The 26,146-nt window shown below is 42.4% G+C and overlaps 4 protein-coding genes across 4 annotated transcripts in view; all 4 read left to right on the plus strand.

The window, feature by feature from the left end:
• SARC_00928 (hypothetical protein) overlaps nucleotides 1–9,929 on the plus strand; it is a gene marked incomplete at its 5' end in the record, with an annotated part of 19,238 nt that extends 9,309 nt beyond the window's left edge. The window contains 14 exons of the mRNA XM_014305353.1: nucleotides 480–602; nucleotides 1,765–1,905; nucleotides 2,393–2,507; nucleotides 2,630–2,771; nucleotides 3,370–3,454; nucleotides 3,750–3,987; nucleotides 4,943–5,156; nucleotides 5,826–5,988; nucleotides 6,339–6,393; nucleotides 7,366–7,492; nucleotides 8,004–8,124; nucleotides 8,671–8,813; nucleotides 9,235–9,332; nucleotides 9,760–9,929. Coding sequence (XP_014160828.1) covers nucleotides 480–602; nucleotides 1,765–1,905; nucleotides 2,393–2,507; nucleotides 2,630–2,771; nucleotides 3,370–3,454; nucleotides 3,750–3,987; nucleotides 4,943–5,156; nucleotides 5,826–5,988; nucleotides 6,339–6,393; nucleotides 7,366–7,492; nucleotides 8,004–8,124; nucleotides 8,671–8,813; nucleotides 9,235–9,332; nucleotides 9,760–9,801 — 1,807 coding nt within the window. The 3' untranslated portion in view covers nucleotides 9,802–9,929. The remainder of the gene's footprint in view (nucleotides 1–479; nucleotides 603–1,764; nucleotides 1,906–2,392; nucleotides 2,508–2,629; nucleotides 2,772–3,369; nucleotides 3,455–3,749; nucleotides 3,988–4,942; nucleotides 5,157–5,825; nucleotides 5,989–6,338; nucleotides 6,394–7,365; nucleotides 7,493–8,003; nucleotides 8,125–8,670; nucleotides 8,814–9,234; nucleotides 9,333–9,759) is intronic.
• Nucleotides 9,930–11,969: 2,040 nt separating this feature from the next.
• Nucleotides 11,970–12,233, plus strand: SARC_00929 (hypothetical protein; the record flags this gene model as incomplete). The annotated part of the gene is made up of 1 exon (XM_014305354.1): nucleotides 11,970–12,233. The coding sequence occupies one exon, from the start codon at nucleotides 11,970–11,972 to the stop codon at nucleotides 12,231–12,233; it is 264 nt and encodes an 87-aa protein (XP_014160829.1).
• Nucleotides 12,234–13,012: 779 nt separating this feature from the next.
• Nucleotides 13,013–13,635, plus strand: SARC_00930 (hypothetical protein; the record flags this gene model as incomplete). Its single annotated transcript, XM_014305355.1, has 3 exons — nucleotides 13,013–13,065; nucleotides 13,165–13,283; nucleotides 13,430–13,635. The coding sequence occupies 3 exons, from the start codon at nucleotides 13,013–13,015 to the stop codon at nucleotides 13,633–13,635; spliced, it is 378 nt and encodes a 125-aa protein (XP_014160830.1).
• Nucleotides 13,636–21,432: 7,797 nt separating this feature from the next.
• On the plus strand, nucleotides 21,433–22,096 carry SARC_00931 (hypothetical protein; the record flags this gene model as incomplete). Its single annotated transcript, XM_014305356.1, has 2 exons — nucleotides 21,433–21,501; nucleotides 21,797–22,096. 2 exons carry the CDS (start codon nucleotides 21,433–21,435, stop codon nucleotides 22,094–22,096), a joined length of 369 nt encoding a protein of 122 aa, XP_014160831.1.
• Between the last annotated feature and the right edge of the window lie 4,050 nt (nucleotides 22,097–26,146).

A 26,146-nucleotide genomic window follows, 5' to 3' on the forward strand; every position in this document is an offset into this window, starting at 1 on the left:
ATATGAATATAGATAGATACATATATATATATATATAGATAGATATATATATATATATATATGCGTGTGTGTGTGTGTGTGTTTATGGGTGGGTGGATTTGAGAAATGATGATAAGTGTGTCTATACTAGTACTAGATACGAGAAAGATGGAAGGGAACCAACAACGAATCTCAATTAATCCCTAGTTTCTGATTGATCGATAACTCACTTTCTATTGCACTGTCATTGGGTCTCAATTTTTCCACGACTTCTTATTAGTCGAAAAGATGCATTTTGTCCTATCGGATCACCATATTACTTCATGTCCTATCGGATCTCCGTATTATTTCATTATTTCTGGCTGTTCGAAAACAATTATCCATTATCATTTCAACATTGTTATTTTAAACCTATCTATTAAGCATATCCCCATTGTTATATTATCATTATTATTTTAATTTATTCATCAAACAACATATCCATTCTTATTTTAAACCAGGTTGCAACAGCAGCAGCGAGAGCAGGAGGAGGCCGCGCGCGTACGACGGGAGGCGGAACGCGAACGCGAGCGCATTGCGTTCGAACGGATTGAGGAGCGCAAGAAACAGAGAGAAGAAAACCGGTATGGGAAGGACAGTTGGATAGCGGTTTTATTAGTACTGTTTCGAATGACTGTGGTGTGGTGTGTATAGGGATGTTGTTAGGCGGTCTCATTCAAACGCTAAGAAACCCGGTATGCGAAGAGGGTTGGGTTTATTTGTACTTTTTCGAATGATTGCAGTGTGGTGTATATGTGGATGTTGTTATGAGATCTCATTCAAGTGCGAAGAAACCCGATATGGGGAAGATGGTTGAATAACGGGTTCATAAGTACTGTTTCGAATGATAGTAGTGTGGGGTATATGTGGATGTCGTTAGATCTCATTCGAACGCAAGTGCGAGGAAAACCGGTACGGGAAGACGGTTGGATAGCGGGACCGTTGGTGCTTCTTAGTGGCCGTAGTTTGGTGTACACGTGCGTATCTTAGTGAAGTCTCAAGCGTGCCTGCAGCATAAGGTATATGTGAGTGACGGATTAATGTCTCGTTGGGCAAGTGTGTGTGCATATAGTGGGGTGCCCGGAGAATCAGTAGCAAGAGGTACAGATAGGTTGCAAGTGATAGAGTTCAAGCAGTTGGGGGATCGAGCTGCTGACTCTTGGTAGGACGAGGGACTTGCCTTCATTTGGTCCATCGTATCTGACGATATGTGTGGTTAACCATGAACAAGGTTGTAGAGACGATGTCGGTTATATGAGGGGTTTGAAGCATGTATCAGCAGATAACCCCGTGCATTCCCGTTTATATATATATATGTGTATATATATATATAGTGTATATATATATATATAGATATATATATATATATATATATATATATATATATATATGTAATACTATATATATATATATATAATTATATCTACTTATCTACATATCTACATTTATATATATGTGTGTGTGTGTGTGTGTGTATATAAATGATATATAGATATATGCGTGTCGTGTCGTGTATCTTTATGTATGTATATATATATAAATATATATATTGAAAAGCTATAACATATGTATCTCCCAGATATGAATGTGTGCAAGGCACAATTACAAACATGTGTACCTCTTCTACATCTGTATAGTAGGAAGTGTGCATCAGTACGTATGCTGGAGATATCCCTCGAATTTTACAGTCCAACCCTCACACATTCTTCCGCTTTGACTTTTACACACGAATGCGCCGCGCGCCAGAAATATATACGGGTCGCAGCCAACCAGAGACACGTACACCGCCTCTCCCGATTACGATGACGACGACTATGGCAGAGATACCTACAGTAATCGCAACAGCGGTGGCAAGAAGACCGATGGCTGGGGCCGTGTTATTGCGAGGTAAGACTTTGTGTTGGTCTGTGTGTGAGCATCTCGTCAAGCCAGCAACATTGCAAACTGAATATGTGGGTATGATTGGGTATATATATGTAGGTATGCATGTATGTGGGGGGGGGGAGATGTCTGCTGCCGTTTATATGTGCGTGTGAATGCTTTGTGTGTATGTGTGTGTGCATGTGTATGTACAGCGTCGATTATGACTACCTCTACGTTGGTGGTCGTTTATATATAGAGTATGTGTGACGCTCTCTTTGGCTGCCCGCTTTGCAACCCATGGATATCCTGACGCATGTGTCTGCACGGCACCAGATTCGTAAATGTCATCGATACACCACGTTTGCTGATACCTTTTGTAGAGGAGGGTTACTAATCATAACAACCAGAAAGAAAAGGTAATCTAGAAAAGGCCATAGCCCTGTATCTGTCGCCCTTCCTATCTTCAAGTACCGCACTGACAACAATGGATGTGCTCTACTTCTCCACCCAGCGACTCTTATGATCGCGACGATTACGACAACGACTCCCGCAATGACACAGACAGCTACAGAGACGACACCTATGACAACAACTACAACTCAGACGACTACGGTGGTTACGGACAGGTACGGTAACTATGTGTATCTTTGTATTTATACCCGTAGATCTAGGACTGTGTTGTGTATGTCACTCGTCGAGCGACGTGTATGGATTACCAACATGGCTGTATACCGTTTCATACACGCAGACCGACGAAGCCGAAGATCGGAGGAAACAGTATTCTGTGCGCGACGAAGAAGTGCTTGCCGCATTCGATTACGCGGGCGAGAAGAGCGATGACTTGTCCTTCTTCGAGGGAGATACCATCACTGTCACCGCCAAGGATCCAGGTATGTGTGTTGCATTATAATGTTTGTCTATGTGAGTGCGTCTGGCACAAAGCTCGTGCCTTGATATAGATACTGGTACATGCGTGTTGTATTTTGCATGTTTGTTTTGTTTTTTTCTATAGTGTATAGGGGGAAAGTATCTCTTCCCACGGTATAGATTGTACTATACACGTGTTGTGTGCTGCAAGGTTTGTTTGTGTGCGTACTTCTGGACCGATCTCTCTCTATTGGATAGATGCTCGCATAAATGTGTTGGACCAAATATGTACGTATATTTTTTGATTACTTACCTCTGTGTGTGTGTATCACGCAGCACACAAACATTCGAGTGCCTCCATCATCGTGTCCTACTGTCCGTGTTCTCTCACTCCCATTCCCACTGGTCATTAGGTGGGGATTTGTAGTATATGTAAAACAGTATTCCCAGCGCTCTAACCTGGAAAGCGTGTAGATTCTTGGTAGTACAACGCCTTGTAGGCTCGCAGGCCTTCTCATCTTTAGAAGGTACGGGCTGTGTCATGCTTATCTGCCTGTTGCTTTGACCAACCTGTTCTTCGCCACGCTTATCGCATCACGTGCTTTCCCAATTGCTGAGTAGATGGCTGGTGGTATGGCGAGTGCGCTGGATTTGCTGGTTGGTTCCCCTCGACCTATGTGGAGGCTTCTGCTATATCTACGTACAGGTAAGGCCGTTCAACTCAACGTCACAGCAGTGTGCGGAAGGATATGATTCTCTATGCAGTCTCCAAGTATACTTATACGTGTGCGTGTGTGTGTGTGTGCGTGTTCAAAGTACGACATAGACATTCTGTTGTTCTCCGCAACTATAAGCCAGACGGGCGACGTATGTGCACATACGAATGTCCATTCTACACAACTGCGTAAGTAAAACGTCTGCATGATTATACTATATTTCTATGAGTACGATGGCTCAATAGGTGTACTGTATCCTCTCTATACACACCACCATCCCTATAGCGAGGATGTGCTTCCCCCGGCACCCGAAGAGTCTGACCAAGAGTCCGACGACACACTCAGCAGCGCATATGCGCAGCCTGGGGCTATTCACTATGCCCTGTACAACTACGACGGTGAAGAAGAGAGCGACTTGGCCTTCAGGGGCGGCGACGCTATCACTGTGCTCGAGGCGAACGAGGACGGCTGGTGGAAGGGTGAGCTAGACGGCCGAGTTGGGTACTTCCCATCAAATCACGTGGTAAGTGTGTGTGTATGCGGGACGGAAAAGTAGTATGTATTTATGTGTGTGTGTGTGTGTGTGTGCATGTGTATATGTGTATGTTATAGAGAGAGAGATGTGGGCGTGGGAGTAATAGTTTTTGCGTTTAGGGCGACGATGCTATGATTATGTTCGATGCTAGTTAAGTTAACTGGTAGAGGTGTATGCTATATGGCAGATTTGGGTACTTTACGTCTATATACGTGGTAAGAATATGAGAGCTTGGAGCGAAACATTTAGTAGGATAGACTGCGAGTTCAATGTCTGAAGCGTTCATTATGTTAGTGTGTCCATGTATGATGGCCAGCGGGTCCAGTGTAAGGAGCATTCATCTGCAAGTTTACATTTATGTTAGAGTGTGTGCACATGAGTATATGAGCTGCTGCTGGTGATATAGCTCACCGATATGTGTGTGTTTTCAACGTTGGTCAGACCTTTTCTTTTCTTTTTTTTGGTGTGGAGTTGATATATATGATTTGTTATGTAGGCATCTGCGCTATGGCTTCTCTCCTCATGTCTGTGTTCGTGGAGGTATAGTTCATTCGAGTAATCAGCATGAGGTGTATGTGTGCATATTTATGTGTCATAGTCTACGTGTGTCCTTCATATATATCTATGTGTGTGTGTGCTTTTAATCCCCGTGTTATGTGATCCCACACTAAACACCTTACCAGTCGAGTCACTCTCACGCACACGTTCGCGCCTTGATACTCGCGCGGCCCCACGAGTACCCAATGCACATATTCACACTCACCCCTCCCACACACGAACGCAAACAATACGCAGACGCACAAACACACTGACACTCACACTCCCTCACACCGCTACATGCATCCATCCATACACACATGTGCACGCACAAACACAACGCTCACGGATCGCATACGTACGCTCACCTTCACACCTCGACATGCACGCGACCATGCACACACAGGACCCACTGCCCATGTCTCCCGAGGATGTGGATGCGCTCCAGGCGCCCCCTCCAATGCCAGATGGCAATAGTCGCGATAACTTCGATGATTATAGCAATGACAACATCTATGATGACATGCCTGCACCACCCCCACCCATGGATGAAGAGTCTGAGTCTGAACCAGAGCCCGAACCTGAACCTGAACCTCGGATTCCCACACCTCCACCTGCAGGTATGAATGTTTGTATGTATGTATGTGTATATATATATGTATGTATATATATATATATATATATATATGTATGTTTGTATGTATGTATGTATATGTATGTTTGTTTGTATGTATATGTATACGTATGTATATTTCAATATATATGTATACGCATGGATATATGTATGTTTGTATGTTTGTATGTATGTGTATGTATGTATGTATGTATGTATTTTTGTATATTTATATATATGTGTGTGTGTGTGTGTATGTGTGCGTGTGCGAGTATGTGTCTCTGTCTGTGTCTGTGTGTGTAGAGACTTGCATGGATAGGGCTATTCGCGCGTAGTTTATGTATGCAAGTACGGAATATGTACGTGTTGTAGACGGTGCCTTTAGCTGGGCAAGGGTATCTCAATATACAATTGAGCTATATCCTCGAGCTTGTGCGTGGGAGATCTTAGAGACGACTGCCGCTTAATGGCCAGACACCGTGTGCGCACACAGTAGCTGAGCACGAACATGGGAATACAGTCACATACAATACATTACATTCGTGAACATGGATACATTCACGTACGATACATGCATGAATATACATACCTCCACATGCAAAACTTACATGTATGTATGTAGAGCAAACGATCTTGAAGTCCTACTAATAAAGCATATCCTTTCTATTTCAAGCAGTGGAGTCACCCCCACCTCAAAGGAAAGAATCTGCGCATGGAGAGAGTTCAGAGACCGCCGCCGAGTGGGTGCGTGCGATGCACCCGTACGTGGGAACTAATCACGACGAACTAACCTTTCAGCCGGGAGATGTGTTCAGTGTCAGTCAAAAGGACTCAGAAGGGTACGGTGAAGCTATATGAGTTTATATATATATATATACATTCATGTATCTATGAATACAGAGGGGCTGTCTTTTTTTTCTAAGTGTGAGTTTCTGTATACGGGGCATTCAAGATAGTACAGAGGGACTGTATGCGACCCCAGGTGCACGTATTCCGACAATAGTACATACGTCCGCACCTGGAGGAAGCCCTGGGACGGCACATGAGTGAGAATGTCCACACACCCCGTACGTGGGAACCCTGCTCCACTAAATGCGCCTCACAAACGATCGATACATTCAGTGCTAAGCCAAAGGATGAATTCCTGCATGTCTGCTCACCTGAAAAACTTTCACCTCTTTCTGTGCAGTTGGTGGGAAGGCACGCTCAATGGGAAAACCGGATGGTTCCCCCAGGCTTATGTGGTAAGTCGGTCACGTCACACACTACTTGCAGACATGTTTTATGTATGTCCCGATGCATTGTACATGGCTATTTATACTACTTGAGTGCGGCAAAGTGGATTCAGCCCTAGTGTTGACTTAAAATGGAATTGCACTACCGTTAGGTAAAGTTAAGTTAGCTCAATATATGTAACCCTGTCAAGGGGTAGGAAATATTTAGCCTTTTATCTGGTCTGTCCCGGCGCTGTGAGTTGTAATTTCGTCCGACTTCAGGAGCTGCCCGCAGTTCGTCGTGATGGTAGATATATATACTCGTACAAAGACCAATATATCACGAATACATATCCGTGTTGTATACAATCAGTATTTGACTACAAAGCGTATATTTCTATGTGCTTAGTAATTCAGGCGAATGTCTTCCTGTTTTCTGGTGCCTGTTCGCGCATACGATGTCTCGTGAGTATCGACTGGCTCAAGCCATTCCTCTGCCCCGCCTCCCCAAGTGCTCACTTCTGAGGCATGAGTCGTTTAAATTGAAGTACATATCATTCAATTCCACCTTCAGAATGTGTTCACACGGTGTGTTTATGCTGAAATTGCTTGCTACCATGAATACATAATGGGCCTAAGTAGACTATTTTCAATTTCGAAAGAAAAAAGAAACCGCCCCAACTGAAGCGCACGGAGTATTGGTCGTTCCAAACCCGTATTGTCTGTCGTCTCAAATAACCCCTTACCCTTAAACGCTCATTTCTAGATGCATGTTATAACATGAGAAATTGAGACCGCTTTTTGATATATGGATCGAACTTTGCTTAATCTTCGGCTAGTACGAGTTTCAAACTATTTGTGTCTATCTAACAATACTAGAGTTGAATAGTATAGCGTCTGTGTATATGACCACTGTAGTGTTACTTTAAAGTTTGCTGGACATCGAGAGTTGTGCCCATAACAATTCTATTATCAAAGAGTCCTATATTTCTATCCCTACAGGAACCAGCGGGTAATGGACCGAGTACTCCAACGGCGCAGGAGACGGCCCCTGCTGCGGCGGCTGATAAAGCAACATCTAATCCATTCGGAGCTCAGGAGGAAGTCACACCTCGACCTCAGAAGCCTAGTAAGTGTCTCGTCTCTGGTTGTGTGCCATGCAGAGTATTATACATGGTTGTATCTTGTGTAGAGTGTATGTTTCCACGGATTTGATCTCGTGTGTGTGTGTGTGCGGTTGCCCTATGTGATACTGCAATGTGAAGCTTGTGTCTTGTTGGTTGAACTGGTGGGCTGCTCCTTGGCATTTTTACTGCAATGGAATTTCCAAGGATGTGCCCATCCCAACTCGAATAACACGGATCCATATCAGGATTTGAAGTTTCTGGCTTGTCCGGCAGTCAAACTAATGCATTCCACCACAGTCATAACCATGTATGCGAAATTTTATATTCGCACATACAATATAAGGATAGTCGAGTGCTTCATTGGCGTACCATTCTCCAACCGAGTACGACTTCTCTGTAAGAATCATACATTGAAAGGAAGGCTTGACGACATACAGGTTTGGGCCACTGTATAGTATGACTGTATCCCCTGCCATCGAATTGTTGTCTAAGCGTTCTCAATACATCGAACAGTGATTGCGAAGGTGCTCGAGGACTACAAGGCCGAGGATGAGGGTCAATTAAGTCTCAAAAAAGGCGCTCTGGTGTCGGTCACTTTCCAGGACGACAGCGGCTGGTGGGAAGGCACGATCAGGTACATATCACGGATCTAAGTGGAGAACCGCTTTGTTTTTGTAATATATCAATACTTCAACATGCTGATGCATATACTTGTAAGCCGTGAAGTATATGGCTTAGCGTTGTGCGATAGTTAGCAATTAGTTTCTAAGTTGCGAGTGCACGGGTCCATTGCGGCTTGGCTTTTGCCTTTTACCTTGCTTGCCATTGAAACGTTGTGCTAGTAGATGATATAGACACTGCATCGCTCCTCGGTTCGGAATTCTGGTTTCCATGGTGTCCATTGTTCACATTCGCTCTCGCTTTTGGTTCCGTTGCACTGGCATCGAGGATCGTTGTCATGGTGTATTTGACATGAGACGGACGCCTACGGTGTCAAATATCTCCTGATCACATATACAATACGACAGTTCTACGCACGCGTTGAATGGAATATGATTTTTGAAAATTCGGATGTGCATCTACTTTCTTACGAGATTCTATGTGAAATCATAGTACCTCCGCTATCGATCACCATCCTAAGCGTTGTCTGTTCTGAACTACTCCACCCGGCAATATGTAGTGTCAAAGGCAAGGGAAAACAATCTGGCTGGTTCCCAGCGTCGTATACAATGCTGATGGGCAAAGGTAACGACCGAGCGTCAAAGGCTCAGTCCGTGGTAGAGCCTGCAGAGAAGTTCGCCACCGTCATGTACGACTTTGAAGGTGAGTGGTGTGGACGCGATGCACGACTATCTGTCCTCTAGGTCGATCCTTTGTCATATAGTAGTTTCAAAGGAATTTCGCCCGTCATGAATTGTGGTTCGAACAAAACCCGCTTGAGAATGATGTTGACCTTTATTTATTTATTTGAAGTGTTACTGAATTGAGTCAGGTTCAGTTAAATTCCATACACTAGCAATTGGGTAAGTTATTCGCTCATGGAAATCAGGTCAGTAAATCTCTACGAGACCGATTAAACCCCATCCTTTCAACGAGGAATGTTAGGTTCGGTATGCATCACATACTCATTTTTCTACATAAAATGGCATATAAACTCTTACTTGCTTGCATTCTTCGTGGGTGCGCTTCTGTAGTACATTCTAAATCGGAGTGTAACTCAATTATATCTCCAATGCTAATGCAGGTGGTGAGGAGGAGTCTCTACCGGTATCGGCAGGTGACAAAATCAAGATTTTGGAGCAACCTGAAGGCGAGTGGTGGCAAGGAGAGCTTAATGGCAAGGTATGTTTGTCGCACATTGGCACAATGATCTTTCGATAACGCTTCTGCATATTTCCGTGGGTGCATATGTTGTAGAATTTAAAATCAAGTCTCCGTTCGCGAATAATTTACAGTATCCTTATATACAATGGTGTAGTGGAGTTGTGGAGATAAGGACATATTCACACTTAATAAGTGTACGTAGGTCCCAAGTGTAAAATCATGTGACTGTTTGCTCCCGTGTGCTCATTATTTGAGTGTTTCGCAGTGAGTTCTCATTCACACCACAGGAAATTTTACATTTTGCATCAAGCATTAATTTTCAACTTCTAAGGAATATTTTGAGATTGGTACTACGCTTTTATGATTGAGAATTGAACCCGATTGTCTGACATACATTGCATTTCAATCACAAATGTAACTTCAATTGTCCCTCGTACTCCATCAGATTGGATGGGTGCCTGCCGCATTTGTGGAGATGATTCAGTGAATTGGCCGGTGAGAATATTAAGCCCAACACTTCCTTAGGGTCCTGGTTTTTCACCATAACTATTCAGAAGGTGGTCGGAGCCAAGTATACAATAAAAAATATGATGAATAAAACATTATAAACCAATACGCTTGAAATCTGAAATAGTTCAACCATTTTATCATCTATAAGAGGATGCGAATATTCGCTATACGAGCCATAACTAGGCTAACGTCAATATGGCAAAAAAAAACCCCCCCCCGATTGAGATCTTTATACTGTAAGGTATACGCCCGCCAAAATTTAAAAAACTGGCCCTGAAAACTCCTTACCGGCCCTGAAAACTCCTTACCGGCCAGCAAGCGCCAAAGACAATATGCTGTTGGCATGTTTTCAGATGCATTTGCAAAAAAAAAAATTATGTTGATCACACTTACTATCTCTGTCTTTATCGCACGACACAACAAGCAGCTTCTCATTTACCATAACATTCGTAATATTGTCAGGGTTAGCTACCAACGCAACGAAAGTACTTTAGATTCCGATTCTACTTCAGGTTGGACATCAGCACTTGATTCTTCCACGGGTGTCGGTAGTGATAAAACAGGGACACATCCTGTACGTGGACGCTTTCCTTTCTTGAATCGATGGAGCGGGATGCCCTCCTCTCGCTTCACTAAAGCGCACTCTCTAACACAACAGTGGCCCCCCGAGCCCTTCATCTAACCTATCACTAAGGTTGCTTTGGAATTCCACAAGTAGATACTGCAACGACTGCAACCAATTCATCAACCTCACCTACACTAACCTAACACACGCACCAGATCATACAGTATAGTAATATACATACATATTATACGAACCAATATGAAGCCAAATTGAAGCCAGCATGAAGCCAAATTGAAGCCAGCGTGAAGCCATCTTGAAGCTATTTTGAAGCCATCTTGAAGCTATTTTGAAGCCATCTTGAAGCTATTTTGAAGCCATCTTGAAGCCATCTTGAAGCTAAAATAAAATAGATTTTCAAATAATTTCATAATTTTCAATTTGAAGCCAATACGAAGCCAATTGTTTTTATTTACTCCGGAATTGTCCATGGTGAAGCCACGTTGAATCGAACGGTTGCAATCGCCAATAGCTCCCCACATAGACATCGGACTACCTACTTAAAGGTACCGACGTGCTCATATTGACACACACTTTCGATTGGTACTGCATATGTCCGTGTCCAATCAAATGTCGACTTAGTCACTATATTTGTCCCGTACGATTGGTAACAGGATTTTCACAAAAGTGGCTCTTAAGTTGAACTTGGAGTTACTTTATTAGTAATTGCGATTGGAGCATTGTTTCGAAGCATGAAAGGATAAGGGAATGAAATATCATGCGTCCAATGAAATGAAATGAAATATCATGCGTCCAATGAAATGAAATGAAATCTGATCTTAGTTTCTGACACCAAATAAATCTAGATAAATACCCTAATCTTTAGACCAGTACCGAGGGCTGAAGCTAAACTTAAATTACATTGTGCGAATTTACTCCTAAATCGTATTTTCTTTTTAAGTTTACTTATTGGTATCGATAGGGATGATATTATTTATTTCAAGAGAGTTAAGTTTCAAGTAGAGTTGGCATGAGGGTTCAGTAGAGCATCCATGCTGCGGGCAAGAATTTTTGGCCGAGCCTCCCGCTTGGTACAGAGATAGTGGATTAAAGCTGCTTTCGTAGCTCCGGGATGATGTTGGGAGCGGGTGTCGATGTTTTTATCTAATTGCCATTCCCACGTAAGTGTTGCATGTCGTTTCACCTGGGCGACAGCGTCGCTAGAAACACAAAGGCGGACGAAACTGGTGAATCTCCCGCGGCGATTTGGTTGAGAAACCGATTTGGACGGGAAATACCAAAGAAAGTGATGGCAATTGGGGAGCGGTTGGGCGTGCCGGTAATTTTCAGATACTGATTGGGATGGGGACTCGCCGTTAGAGAAAATTGCCCAGAAGAAGAGCCATACCGGAGTTATGTCATCCATTTCGTGGAGAGTTTTGTCCGGCATAGCGCGGCCCATCACTTTCGTCAAAAGCTCTGAGGGTGCTGGCGGCTGCAGGATGGGCTGAGAAGCTGGTGGGGTCGTCAGCCTGGTTAGTTTGGCTTTTACATAATTTTAAGTTTATATCGCTATCGACATCATGACGAAGCGTAGAGGAAAAGCGAAGGCATCCAAGAATTCGCCTAAGAAGACGAGCATTAAGCACACCTTGACCCCTGACTCTTTCGCAGACGATGCGGTCGACACTTTGATGGAAGCGGCTCCACCCCCCGAAGTGATCGAAGACACGATGGTCGGTAGACCGAAGTCCAAGAAGTCCAATAAGTCTAAGGACGAGACCGGTGATATGAGCACCAAGAAGTCCAAGAAGAAGAAGGATGAGAAAAGCACCAAGAAGGACTGATCGAAAGAGACGAAACAGCCGGAACCGGAAAATCCAACACCAGCCTTGGTATCAGAATCGGAACCGGACTTGGATTCGGAAGGTGAAAATTCGGAAGAATTCGACACCGACGATTACTTTCAGAAGTAACGTAAGTTGGCAGCCGCTTTCGAGAATTACAAGGAGCAGAAGAAGACCAACAAGAAAAAATTCACTGTGGAAGAGAAATCGGAAAGCTCTAGTGGAGACGAGAGTCAATCATCACTAGAGTTTGAGGAGCCAGATTCTTCGGGACCCGACTACCAGCCTCCTTCTACCAAGCGTCAAGACTGCGACAGCAATGACTGTTAGCGTGCGGTGTGGGGGACTAATAGTAAAGTGTAAATGTATCTAAAGTATGGTGCATTCGAATGAATTTATTTATGATCTCACCCTCAGTTATATACTGATGGTGTTTGTACTAGTGTTCAACCACTTGGGTTGGCCAGGGTAAAAACTCCTATGATCAGTATGAGAAACCTTATGCAGAACACTTTAGCACTCGGATATATTTTCTAGAAATAAATATATCATATTCCCTGTTACTATACTCAGTCTCGGACCTCGGCTCTCGGCTAGCCAGTGGCCCGTATTCTATAAATAGAATATCTAAGAAGAAGTCTCAAATTACTCTTACGTTCTCTCGGGCTGACCCACCTATGCTTATATTAATTTAAGAACAAGTCCCAAATTACTCTCGGGCTGACGACGTAAAACGTTATTAACGTATATAGAAATACGTCTACTGCTGTAGTCTCTCAATGACTAAGCGGAATAAGAAGCCGAAAGACGATGGTGACGACGGGGATGATCAGTGACTGCATGGTATAGGGGAGACGGACACTCTGATTGACGAGACTTCGGAGAGTTACAGGAAGATTGCTGATTTTCACTGCTCGAATGTTCCATGCAGAAGAGGAGGCAACGCTAGCAATGGATTAAGGGAAGATATAGCAAGTCGGTTTGCGAATGACAATGGCAAGGCACTTTCAATCCAAGATCGATACGGAGCTACGCATGTCAAGGACATAGGTAAGTTACCCACTACGTATCGTCCAGATCGAAAAGACCGTAAGGACCCTATCGATAATAGTAATTTAGCGTTATTGTCGAGATCTTTGAAAGGAATTTGGTCAAATTCAAGGACATAGGTAAGTTACCCACTACGTATCGTCCAGATCGAAAAGACCTTAAGGACCCTATCGATAAGAGTAACTTAGCGTTATTGTCGAGATCTTTGAAGGAATTTGGTCAGATCATGCTTACTGCAAACTTACGTCAGAACCGATGGTTCGAAGCTGCGCAACAGAGTTTTAAGCCATCATCTTATAAGTATAGTAATTTGGAGAAGGCCAAAGCTGCTGTAACAAAGCTGAAGACGTGAAAGGAGCAGAGCGAGATGATAGTCCATCTGTTTTCAACAGACCCCCGCCCGGAACTGTTGGTATTCATCATGGTACCACCGGACGAAGGAACACCAGTATCCCATTACCTCTGGGAATTGGACATGTAAGATTCGGTCTAATAAAGGCGATGCCAATGCCTTAGAATAAATAAACGCGTAGATAAATTCTATATCGTGTAAATATCGATATAAATAAACGAAATGAGACGTTTAATAAAGTTAGGTTTGCCTCGTGAAAACAGCAATACTCTGAGGGATTGTGAGGCTGAGACATTGCCTATATATAATCCTCTCAGTACTGTTTCCGCCGAAGGGTTTTTATTTAGTGTTTCGTTGTCGCTCTATTCTGGGGGCGAATCCGAGAGACTCATAAAATCCTATCTTTAGAAAAAAGAAATAAAAATAAAAATACTCTTGACGTCTTTAGTTATTGTCTTAACCAATAACTTGCCACTATCAAGAATTACCGACTTGGCCTTCATCAGACTGGCACATCTGGTTGGCTTATCGGAGGATCAACTAGGTAACGTTAATAGTCCCTAGAAACCTATATTCGGTTGAGCCATCTCGCTACCGAAGTATTCAGATATAAATAAAATTGGAAAGTAAATAAAGCTCTATTAATAGAACTAGGCCAACTCTTTTATGTTTGGTATTTTACTGAGGCCTTTTAATGGCCTCATCCAAATATCTGATATGTTAAATGGAAAAGGTTTAATTAATAAAACCATTAAAACCCATTTTAGGAAATTTAAGTTCCTCGTGCTATTAAGAGCACATTTAGGAAACTTAAGTTCCTCGTACTATTAAGAGTACATTTAGGAAACTTAAGTTCCTCTTGCTATTAAGAGCACATTTAGGAGACTTAAGTTCCTCGTACTATTAAGAGTACATTTAGGAGACTTAAGTTCCTAGTACTATTAAGAGTACATTTAGGAAACTTAAGTTCCTCTTGCTATTAAGAGCACATTTAAGAGACTTAAGTTCCTCGTACTATTAAGAGTACATTTAGGAAACTTAAGTTCCTCGTACTATTAAGAGTACGTTTATACATAAAGTCTAATGTGGAGGCCCGGCTTATTATAGACACCCATATGTCACCTGCTCAAACATATGAAATGTCACCCGACAAGTTGAGCATGTGTGTGTTGTGGGTACAAACAATCTTTTGCTCGGCTTTTCACCGAGAAGACCAAGTGGTATTGTGCGCAGGCATGCATCAATCTTATCCAGACAAGGTACGCGAGATTTCAATTGAAAGACCAACCTATTGTATAATGAAACTCGCCGACCTGACATGGACTGAACTTTATCCGAGAGCAGATCAGACGTTTTCAAAACGTCCGATATCTGTAGTGAAATTAACACAGCCAAGTAAGAAGGTTGTGCCCAACACGAATGGAGGACCAGGGAATGGTCGAGACTCACATACGGGAGCGGGAAACAATAAAGGAAACAAAGGTGGAGATATAAAGGTGGCCAGAAGAACAAGCATGTGCAAGGTACTGGTGGTCACAAGAACAATGTCAACACCCGTGGGACCTTGGGCAACAAATCCGCTCAGTCAACAGAGCCTCCTAAGCCAAAGTATATGGAGATCAAGGATTGTGCTGGGACGGATTGTAGCTGGCGCATGACCCAACATGAGCCGAATGGACGCTGGAATGGCAGGCACGCGGAGAATTGTAAACATTTTATCGCGAAGTGTGCTGTGTGCTGACTGCGCAGGGACTAGGGGCTACCACAAGCATATGTGTAAGGTGCAACCGAAGGTAGAAGTTAAGTGACAATCTTACCGGATCTTGGCACTGAAACAAAAGGATGCACCGCAAGATGGACGTGTCATTCTAGATGCACGAGTTAATGGGCATGAAATAAAAGCATTGTTAAATCCGGGCTCGCAAATTTCATGTATGTCATCGAGATTCTGTGAGATAACTGATGTAACTCGTAAATCAGAACCTACTATGTTTAAATTAGCTGACGAAAGAGAGATTGCGTGTCGTGACATGGCGGTAGATTTGAGGTTTATCCACACCGATCAACGGACAACAGCTACAAAGGCGGTCGTCTGTAATACTTTGCCCGACTATGATTTGATAGTGGGGATGGGGGATCTGTTGTCATTAGGTATAACGATTACCGGTTTACCGACAAGCATTGACCCACAAAAGGATCAATCAGATGATAATCTGTTGATGCCTGTATACAAGCCTTCTAAGACTGTGTGAGAGAGGATACCTCAATTTACAGAAAATCTAAAGGATCTTATCTGTGAGAATAACAAGATCAGAATCACTGACTGTACTCAGTTCTAAAACTGTGAAAGTGATAGTAAGTCAATTTATAGGGAAGCTAAAGGATCTTATCTTTGACAATAACAAGATCAGGATCACTGACTGGGTTCAGTTTAAATCCAACAACGGACTCGTGAGCTTAGACCTGACAAAGTAGACTCTTCGAAGTTGAAATGTCCGACGCGTAACTACGTAGCATGGCGTCATGAACAGGTAGTTAGAGAACAGGTTAAGGCCTGGTTAGAAGATGGAGTTATTGCGGTAAATTACTAACTGACTCCAGCCAATCTAGAACTCTTGGCAGTAGACCAGTTCAGCTCAGATGGTACGTTAAAGAAGTTTTGCGTGTGCCTAGATATGAGTCCTATAAACGCTCTTATACCTGCACACAACTTTCAACTACCAAGAATTAACGAATTGCTGAGAAGAATGGAAGGGGCGAAGATATTCTCGACCATAGATGGAAGTATTTTACCTTCACTTGGGATGGACAGCAGTATTCCTTCAAGGGTGCACCATTTGGTTTACATTTTTTACCAGTCTTCCTTCAGCAGATCATGCAGGACCTGTTTAGAGACATGGACAATGTACAGGTATATATCGACAATATAGTGGTATTTACTAAAACCAAAGAGAAGCATGATAGAGTTATGCGTGAGGTTTAGCTAGGCTAAACAAGCATAAGTTCAAAATCAACCGCAAGAAATGCCAGTTTGGCGTAAACGGGATTCAGCTGTTGAGATACTGAGTTTCCGGGGATGGCATTATGATCGACAGCGGAAAGGTCGAACACTTGTTAGACTGGAGAACCCCCACTACACGCAAGGATGTCAATAGCATGTGTGGATTCGTCAAGTTCCTGTCAGGCGGAGTTCCTCACTTAGCAAGTTACCTTAAACCCTTCGGACAAACCCTTCGGACATTTACGTTGTCACGAGGGTAAATTGGGGGCATTGTGGACCAAAAAATGGTGATGATGCCTTTAAGCAGCTCAAAACAGTGGTTCAGAAAGCTCAAATAGTCCAGCCACCGAAAGATGGGATACCGTTTATGGTGGCTACATACGCATCCGACATGGCGTTGGGAGCCGTGCTGTATCAAATGATAGAAGTAAAACCGAGATACGCGCAGTTCTTTAGCAGGGCTATGAATTCGTCACAAATCAACTACCCGACGGTGCAACAAGAGCTCCTGGCTGTTGTAACTACACTCACTCATTTCAAGGACTACTTATACGGTACACACTTCAATGTACTGTGCGATCAGAAATCGTTGCAACATTTAAAAGACATGAAACCCAATTCTCAGTTGGTCAGTCGATGGCACGATACAATCGCGAAAATTTTATTCAGCATAACACATTCCGGGAATACACAATTAATTACCGGATATGTTATTCCGCTTCGTACCGGACTTCAACAAGATGGTTCGGGAGTTACTAGCTATGGATTAGATGGTCAATTCTAGATGGTTTAAGATCGCAGACGACATATATGGTCCGCATACCATTGACATGTTTTCAGCTCACCATAATGCGCGACTGCCACGATACCGGACTTTAGAACATCCAGAGGGTGATGCGTTTCAAATCGACTTAACAGATGAAAACGCATGGGCGAATCCACCGTGGTTGTTGATACCACAGTTGCTTAATTATGTACATATACAAGATGCTACCATCACGTTTTGGGTTGTCCCTTAAGACATTCATATAAATGAGTTCCGCAGTTGCTATCAATGATACAATGTGAGCCCATATATGTGGATAGAGAGGTATATACTTTCCTCTACCAAGGTACCTGTGTAGTCCAGAAGACGCCTTGGCGACATACAATAATATGTTGAATAGATCCAGTTGGCATATCCAAATGGACACAATCCGAGATCTTCAAACGAAAGGTTGAAGAATCCAAGATGCCACTCTTGACACCTAAGTCTCAACATGAGGCTAGGACGACACATGCACCTGCAGCATGCGTCACCGAGGTACAATCTGATCCTACAGAATCAACGAGGTACTCATCACTAGCGAAAGCATTCTACAGGAAGATATGTTCTGACAGAGCAACTACATACGAAGCCAAGACATGGTTACTCAAAGTTGATGACCGATTTTCCAGATGTATACGACCACGTAACTCAACTAGTGGACAAGGCGAATTCACAAGGTAGATCTTTCATGCGAGATGGGACCAGACGAGTCATCAAGTCCAAGTGATGAAGCAGTGAAATCCTTTGACACAGCAAGTTCATCGGAGGAAGCTATTCTGAAGTGGCTAAGGCAGAATTCTGTGTTCAAACACATGGATAAGGTTAGGACTGAGAAACATTGCAAAAGGTACGTGATTGTACTTCTAAAATCTTAAGCGATATATAACTCAGGTTTATCACGAATGCAACGACTGCGAAATTAACCGGATCAAGCGCTACGGATATGCTCCGTTGCGAAGCGTATCAGAAGATGAGCCGTGGTGCAGGGTTATCATTGACTTGGTTGAGCTACCCTCGTCCGAACACACGAAGGATAAGTATGTCTGTCACGTGTTTGATGTTGCTTCAAGATAAAACATATTATATCCTCTGAAAGATAAATCAACACAAACTGTGGCTGAATCTTGGCTGGCCAGTTATTGTATGTTCCGACAATGGTAGTGAGTTTATAGGGGATGCCATGACGACACAGTTACTCGTTGCGGGATCATGCCATAAGATGGGCGTACCTTATAAGCCTCAGACACTAGATGCGAATGAGGTACGTCATAGAAAGATGAAGAGGTTCATGCGTGGAGCATTGCTAGACGACGCTGACACGTGACCTTACTCAATCAACTGGGTACAGACACAAATGAACGAGACACCTGATTCAGTAATTGGTACAACACCCGCTCACTATTTCAAGGACCGTTATAGTGAATTACAAGTACTTTTCAACAAGAATTCTCAAGAAGATCATGTGTTACCATGGTTAGAGACGATGCGTCGTACCAGAGACGTCGTCTTTCCTTGTTTGAGAAAAATGAAGGATATCGCACTCAAGAAAAGACAGAAGCGATGAAATGACTCAAAGAAGACAGTCGAGTTTGAGGTAGGCGATATAGTCATCATCATGGCTCACAATTCCGACACAACTGTGCTTACGGCTAAATACATTGGACCATTCAAGATTTCAGTGCCCTTGAAGAAGAGCGGAACTTACGAGGTGAACAATGATGACGATTCAGGCGCTCTTAATATCGGATCACATCGCATTCCGATGATATAAATCATCCTTCGCCGCGCACGTGAAGCTACTACACCTCATATCTTACGAAATTAAGAAGATTCTGTGGAAGTACAAGCATGAGGACATGACATGCTACACAACGGAGTTTGCAGATGGCGCACAATACGATCCACCTTCATCAGTATTTGATGATCCAGACGCATTGAAGGCTTTTAATAAGACGTTTTGCAAACGTTGATGCGGAGGCTATCGTACCTACAAACAAACGTTCTGATGTAGTCAAGATATATTTGCAGACATCATTCATTCTAAGGTTCAAAGACCATGGAATGTACATACCCCCAAAAGGCACTAAGAAACGTCCCATCCACCATCGGGGACCACAAGGACCTAAACCCAAACGTAATAGAGCAACCGTGTATCTTATAAAGTCTAAGTAAACTTTGTCTACGAGAATATAATATAAGCATTGAGGCCAATATATGATCGAAACCCGTTTCTTCCTTTAGCTTGTACAATTCATGTTAGCTTTTCGAGTATGTATGCTTCAAAACACATATAAGCCAACATATGAATTTTAAAGCTGAGGAAGGGGGGGGAGGGGGGGAGGGGCTGTGTAAAATCAGCGGGTTCCTATAGTAGAAGCACATGATAAAAGTATATTATAAACGTACTAACGTTTAAGCGTTGAAACGCAATTGTAGATATTTGTGACTGCAAAACAATCAAATAATCTAGATTTAGATATATTGAAATGCAGAAAACAAACAAACAAACAAATAATCTGTTATTAGATATTTGTAATTGCATACAACAGAGGTCGGAGGCTCTGTTGATATTGATATTGTGGCTTTTCTATAACGATATGTTTTCCACCAGAGAATATTGGGATATAATACTTAGGAGTCTCAGGTGAAATTGACACTTGATGACACATGTTATATTTCCGAATTCTCTCAGCGCGAGATAACCCACTGAGAAATGGGGCATGAAAATGACCCCCCCTAGCCAGCTGACTAGATGTGCCCGCCTATGCCTTCAATGGAATGGAGAGTTAGGTACCATGTGATGGGGCATAGGTGCAGACATTTAACTGTACCAACATTGTGTTTTTGATTTATTTTTAATTTTCTTAAGTTGGACTTAGAGTTATTTTATTAGCAATTGCGATTGGAGAACTGCTTCAAAGCATTAAATGATAGGGGAAGGAAATATCTTGCATCCAATGCAATAAAATCTGATCTTAGATACTGATACCAAATAAATCTAGTCTAGAGTGAAGTAGTGAGTAATTAGAGTGGAACTATATAGACAATAGTCTCAGTCTTAAATCCCCTAATATTTAGCTCATTGCCGACGGCTGACGCTGAACTTAAATTACATTGTGTAAATTTACTTCTATATCATATATTCTTTTATGTTACGTTAACTTATTGGTATCGATAGCCAGCCTGGTTAGTCTGACTTATACATTATTGGGATGCCTTGAATCGAATGTTTGCAGAAACATATTCCACGATACCGGAAATCAATCAGCATGAATTGACTAAGTGTGCGACGTACCTGAAGGAGTTGCACGGCAAGTATGATGGGGCTGCCGGGTTCTCGAACTTTCCCAAACGAGGCTCGTCTTATTTAACTTTACTCTCAAATATAAGTACTCTGCGATGGCCGGTATCAAATGCTGTGACACACAGTGATCTCCCAACAGTGCATGTTGACGAGCAGTTGTTACTATTCCAGGACTGTGACGTTCGTGCCCGCAAGCATGCTGGGGAAGTGAAGGGTGGTACAAGAGACACCCCAATTATCAACTTCAAGCTGAAGCTCATCGATGCTAAAAGGCAGAGAACGAAAGTATGCGTGGTGTTTCCCAGAGTATTATTGGGCGACCAGTATTTTATGTTGCTGCTATGAATATGATACTTGAAAACTCAGCAGACCATCGGATGGTTTTACGCCTGGCTGCATCGTCCAGTGAAAGTCTTCCTTGGCGTCCATGTTCGCATCTCTCTTCAGGATGAGTAGTAAGACATTTGAGTTCCGAGATGGATCAGTCACGCATGTTAATTGAGGAATTCAAGAAAGCGAAGGCTGATTGGATGATGTTGAAAGGGTTGTATGATGCACGAGGTCAAGCGAATATGATGGAAAAGAACGGTGTGTAGACCGAGTTACAATTGCGTCACCAAGAATGTGGATCAATTCAAATTTTACGTTCGATGAGATGTCGACAGTTTTGACCGTGGATACACTATGGAAACCAATCAAGAAGCGTTTGGTATCACTGATGTTTCGGGGTGGCACGAGGATGACGATGACAAGGTACTTGTGCAGTCGCTTGCACAAGATATTATAAGTTCAGTCCCTATTGTGGTTATCCACGTTTTACAACACTTGGTAATGGGCAACAGACTTAAGATTGTGCAGGACCTCCGTACATATGGGCACTTCAATATGAGACTGGACATTTGTTGCACAAAGGAAGAGTACGTTAATCATATTATGGAATTGTCGCATACGTTGTTGACAACATGCGTTCATCCCCACACTGTATTTAAACACCAAGCTGGTCTTCAGTTCCGCGGTATTCAAGTCAATGAATTATCATTTGATACAGGAAGGATATGTATACAGGAATTTGGAGTTTGCGTGTGAGATGGGGAAGGTGTCTGTGTCTCATGGCGAGACCCTCGTACAAAAGTGGTCTAATGGGATGCAACAAATGAATCCACGACTTTTACATTCAATGCCAATTCCCGAAATCCCGGCAGATGACGACGATGCGCTCATGAAACACGAGGCACGTTTCCGTACTCATCACCCAAGTGCAACTGACTACAATGTGCTATTGAACCACGAATTGCGTTCATTTCTCATGGCCCCTAAAAAAATGAATATAAACTGTGGTGATATGTAAATTGATTCTATTTTTTTTAAATCATGTGTAGAATACATGTATCGGAAATATTTAGTTCAGCAGTTAAATCTTCAGGGTCCGATTTACTTGCAATTGAGTTTCGGTCGAAAGCCGATACGCCTACCGAGTATGCTCCAAGACTGACCGATGGCACTGATATAGTATCGCACTATCATTTGCTCCCATCAAAATCCTTCAACAGTGACATATTGGGCTTTCCATCTTGGATGACATAAAAAGGGAACCAAAAATTGTTTGTCGAGTACAGAACTATCGCTATGTCATCGAGCTCCAGAAGTACCACAGAGCATTCCACTTTCGCGATGCCACCACGTATCTGGCACACCTGTACTCGAGACCAGACTTATCGTCTTGTGAACCGATTCTGCCACATGTCCTTGTCCGCGAATACTCTGATTTGGATATGCGTGGGAATATGACAGAAATGGTGCTAGTTTATTATTTAAATTTGGATGTACAGTACCAAATAGGTACTTACGTCTGTATACTGGAACAAAAGCGAGAATCATCAAGACGTTACTACGTTGACTGCTTCTAGGCCAGGGTATAACAGTTTCAGTTTTCTTATTATTTACCAAAGACACGTATTTTCGGCCATGACAGAACTGGCGGAAAACGTGACTGACCTCAAAACATCTGGCACAAAGTGACGTCGAATGAGTAAGCGACATGGTTGACTGGTCGATGTATGGACGCAATCAGCTGTTACGTGCACCATATGTTGTTGTGAAAGTAGCGACGCGCGATGTGGACAGCGAGCGTACGTACATTAACGTTGATGGGTCGGTGCTGAAGATATAATACGGTGGGGAATTTTCATGGTCAATGTCCACCACGACGGCCACACATGTGTCTGTAACTTGCAGTCCGACTACAGATGTCGATCCAGTTTATGCAGCGAAATCGGTCTCACTTGGACCTAAGCCTAGTGAGAAACATTTGGAAACATCACAAACCTGTCTCGAGGACCTAACGAGGCTGGTGATATCGAACCAATTGTCATCAGACAAATTTGACGTCCAGGAGGCATCGATCAGAACATGTTTCTGTTTTGGTCGATGCAAAGTCAAAGACATCCATAACAAGGTCTGATTTCCAGTAGAGACGGCTCGGGAATATTTCAAGCTCGCCGGACTTGTGAAGTTCATTTTCGGCTATGAGCATGGGTGGACCATTTTCACTACTTATGTATCACGTTCAGATTACTAAAATGGGAACGCAGACAGAGTTTAAGAGTCGTACCGTTCACAATATGATGACATGCCATATCAATAACAACGACATCCTAGTACACAATATGATGATGAGAAAATTGAATGTCGCTAGACTTAGGAAGAAGGGCATTTTAAGTTCCAGAATAATATGTTACTTTATCGTTACTTGTACGATATTAACCTGAAAATAAACTATCAAACTTGAATATCGGATTGTCATTTAGTGTCATACACGTCTGACGTAAAGGATGCATGATTAATGAAATATATTGTTACAAATATTTTCAATGCATTCACACACCATCATCGACGATAGAAATAAATTGTAACTCAGCACAAATGATTATGGTTATGAAAGTGATGATTTTCGTTACATTCTCGATGATGACGGCTGGAATTGTTTCGTACTTTCAGCGGTTTAGTATTCGTTACTTGTACGATGCTATCCTGAAAATAAACTTTTAAACTTAGAATATCGGATTGTCGTTTAGTGTCATACACGTCTGACGTAAAGGATGCATGTTTAATGAAATATATTGTTACAAACATATTCAATGCATTCACGCACCATCATCGATGATAGAAATAAATTGTTACTCAGCACAAATGATTATGGCTATGAAAGTAATAATTTTTGTTACATTCTCGAATATGACGGCTGGTATTGTTTTGTACTATCAGCGATTTAGATACATGCAAATTAAAGCTGATGTGTCTAGAATAAACGAATATTCTATCGTGTTGCAGAGAGCAATAGCCGATGTCACCCTAGTGCTACCACACGATGAACAGAGACAAAAATCAATGGATCAGGTGTAAAATCATTCCCATCGTGTCCATCAGGAACGCATGGTAAACCAATCGTGGGCTGCGATGTTCATGGAGGTAACGGCGTCCAAACTCTGTGCTAGCTTTGCCATAACGGTGCCAGTGTACCGTTTTGGTCTGTTGTTGTGGGTGTTAGCATCAGATTGGAGTGAAATATATTTGAAAGGTTTCTTGTATACGTTTCGGATCGTATTATGATCTGCGACCCGTTTGAATTGTACATAGTGTCGACTGTGAGTATGTACTCATTTTGCTTGTACAGTTTCTGGAGTAAAATATCGACATGTCGACAGGGGTATTTACTCGTCGCTAGGTAGATTTGGGTCAGCAAATTGGGCGGCGAGCTTGCTGATAATGTCTTTTTTCTGCATGTCATCGTTTGAGAGACAGCTCGTCATCTTTCAGGGCTTCGTCATATTCACGTAAAGGTCATCAGCGCTGGGAATGGTGGGCTGCTTAGTTTTTTTTTGTTTTTTTTTAGACGTCATATTTTGTAATCACAGTGCAAATGTTTAAGTCAAAAATCATATTAACAGAAATATACTAACATTGAGCGAGTTACTAAAATGTCTGAATATAATAGGTTATTTATCGAGTTACTGATGACACGTCCAGGCATGTTCACAGATGCTTCAAACATGGTTCTTCTCTATGTATTCGCGGGGTCAAACATGACAGGAACGTGTCACAAATCCGGTACAATCTGGTAGAAACTAGAATATGTTGAAACGTAAAAACCCGACAACGTCTAATTTATTAAAAACATAGCTGAAAATAAGTGTGGTTTCTGCTGTATTTGCAAAAAAAAACCCCCCCCCATGCTGCATGACACAAGCGTCAAGCACCAGAATGCAGCTGACGTGTTGGGGTGCAGCGTGAGCACGATGCGGAGTTGGCGAAGGAGGTCGAAAAGAATATTCTGGACGACCGGTAACCAACACTGCTCTGATGGGTCGAATTCGACCCATCAGAGCATAAATCACAGATTGATAACCTATAACAAATTCTCAACCAATCAGATCAATACAAGGTTAAAGCCATCGTACAGTTCGGTATATAACGGACCACGCTCTTTATTACCCTGTTTTATTGTACACAGTCAGTGTCGACCGTGAGCAGGATGCAACTGACGTGTTGGGGTGCAGCGTGCGCACGGTGCGGAGTTGGCGAAGGAGTTGTGCCATATATCGAAAAATATATTCTGGACGGCCGGTAATGTTTGGGTTTACAAAACATTAGAGCCTGTTTTGAAGATACCAAAGCTGCCTACACGAGGGGTCAAGCACGATGGGCAGCAGGCGTCCACAGATGATGTACTCCAGCAGTTTCGCGCAGCAGTTTCGCGCACAACAAGAGGACGAAGAACTGATACATGAATCAAAAGCTCGAAAATGGGACAATTGAATAAAAAAATTACAAACAATAATGTTGATCAATGCCCATAGTCCTCGTAAATCAGGACAGAGGCATCAGGTTTATATTGGAAATGGTGGGACTCGAAATTTACATGCAAAGAAAGAAGGCAGTTTTGTGTTTGGAACACTTTTAAAGTGTTTTGACGTTTGGACCGGAATTATGGGAACTAATGCTAATAAACCAGTAACTTTCGTTTTCGGACATTCTGGTGTTCAAAGAAATATTCCCATTATTTTTAGCAGTCTTGCACGCGATCTTGTACTGGCTTCCGCCGGATTCTTCTCGTGACTTGCTTCGGTGTTCAATTCCGCTTGTGCCTCGGCAGTTGCTTCGGTATTTGATTTCCTTACTGCATTCCTCGTCTATCTCTGCAACTGATTTATTGCCGTCCTTGGCACTTATCCTTTTCTATACCCGAGTCGTTGTCTTTCTCGGCACTCCGCTATATTTATATTATACATATAAATATATATATATATATACATATAAATATATATATATATATATATATATATATATATATATATATATATATATATATATATATATATATATATATATATATATATAT

Source organism: Sphaeroforma arctica (assembly GCF_001186125.1).
Source record: "Sphaeroforma arctica JP610 unplaced genomic scaffold supercont1.33, whole genome shotgun sequence".
NCBI classification, from domain to species: Eukaryota; class Ichthyosporea; order Ichthyophonida; genus Sphaeroforma; species Sphaeroforma arctica.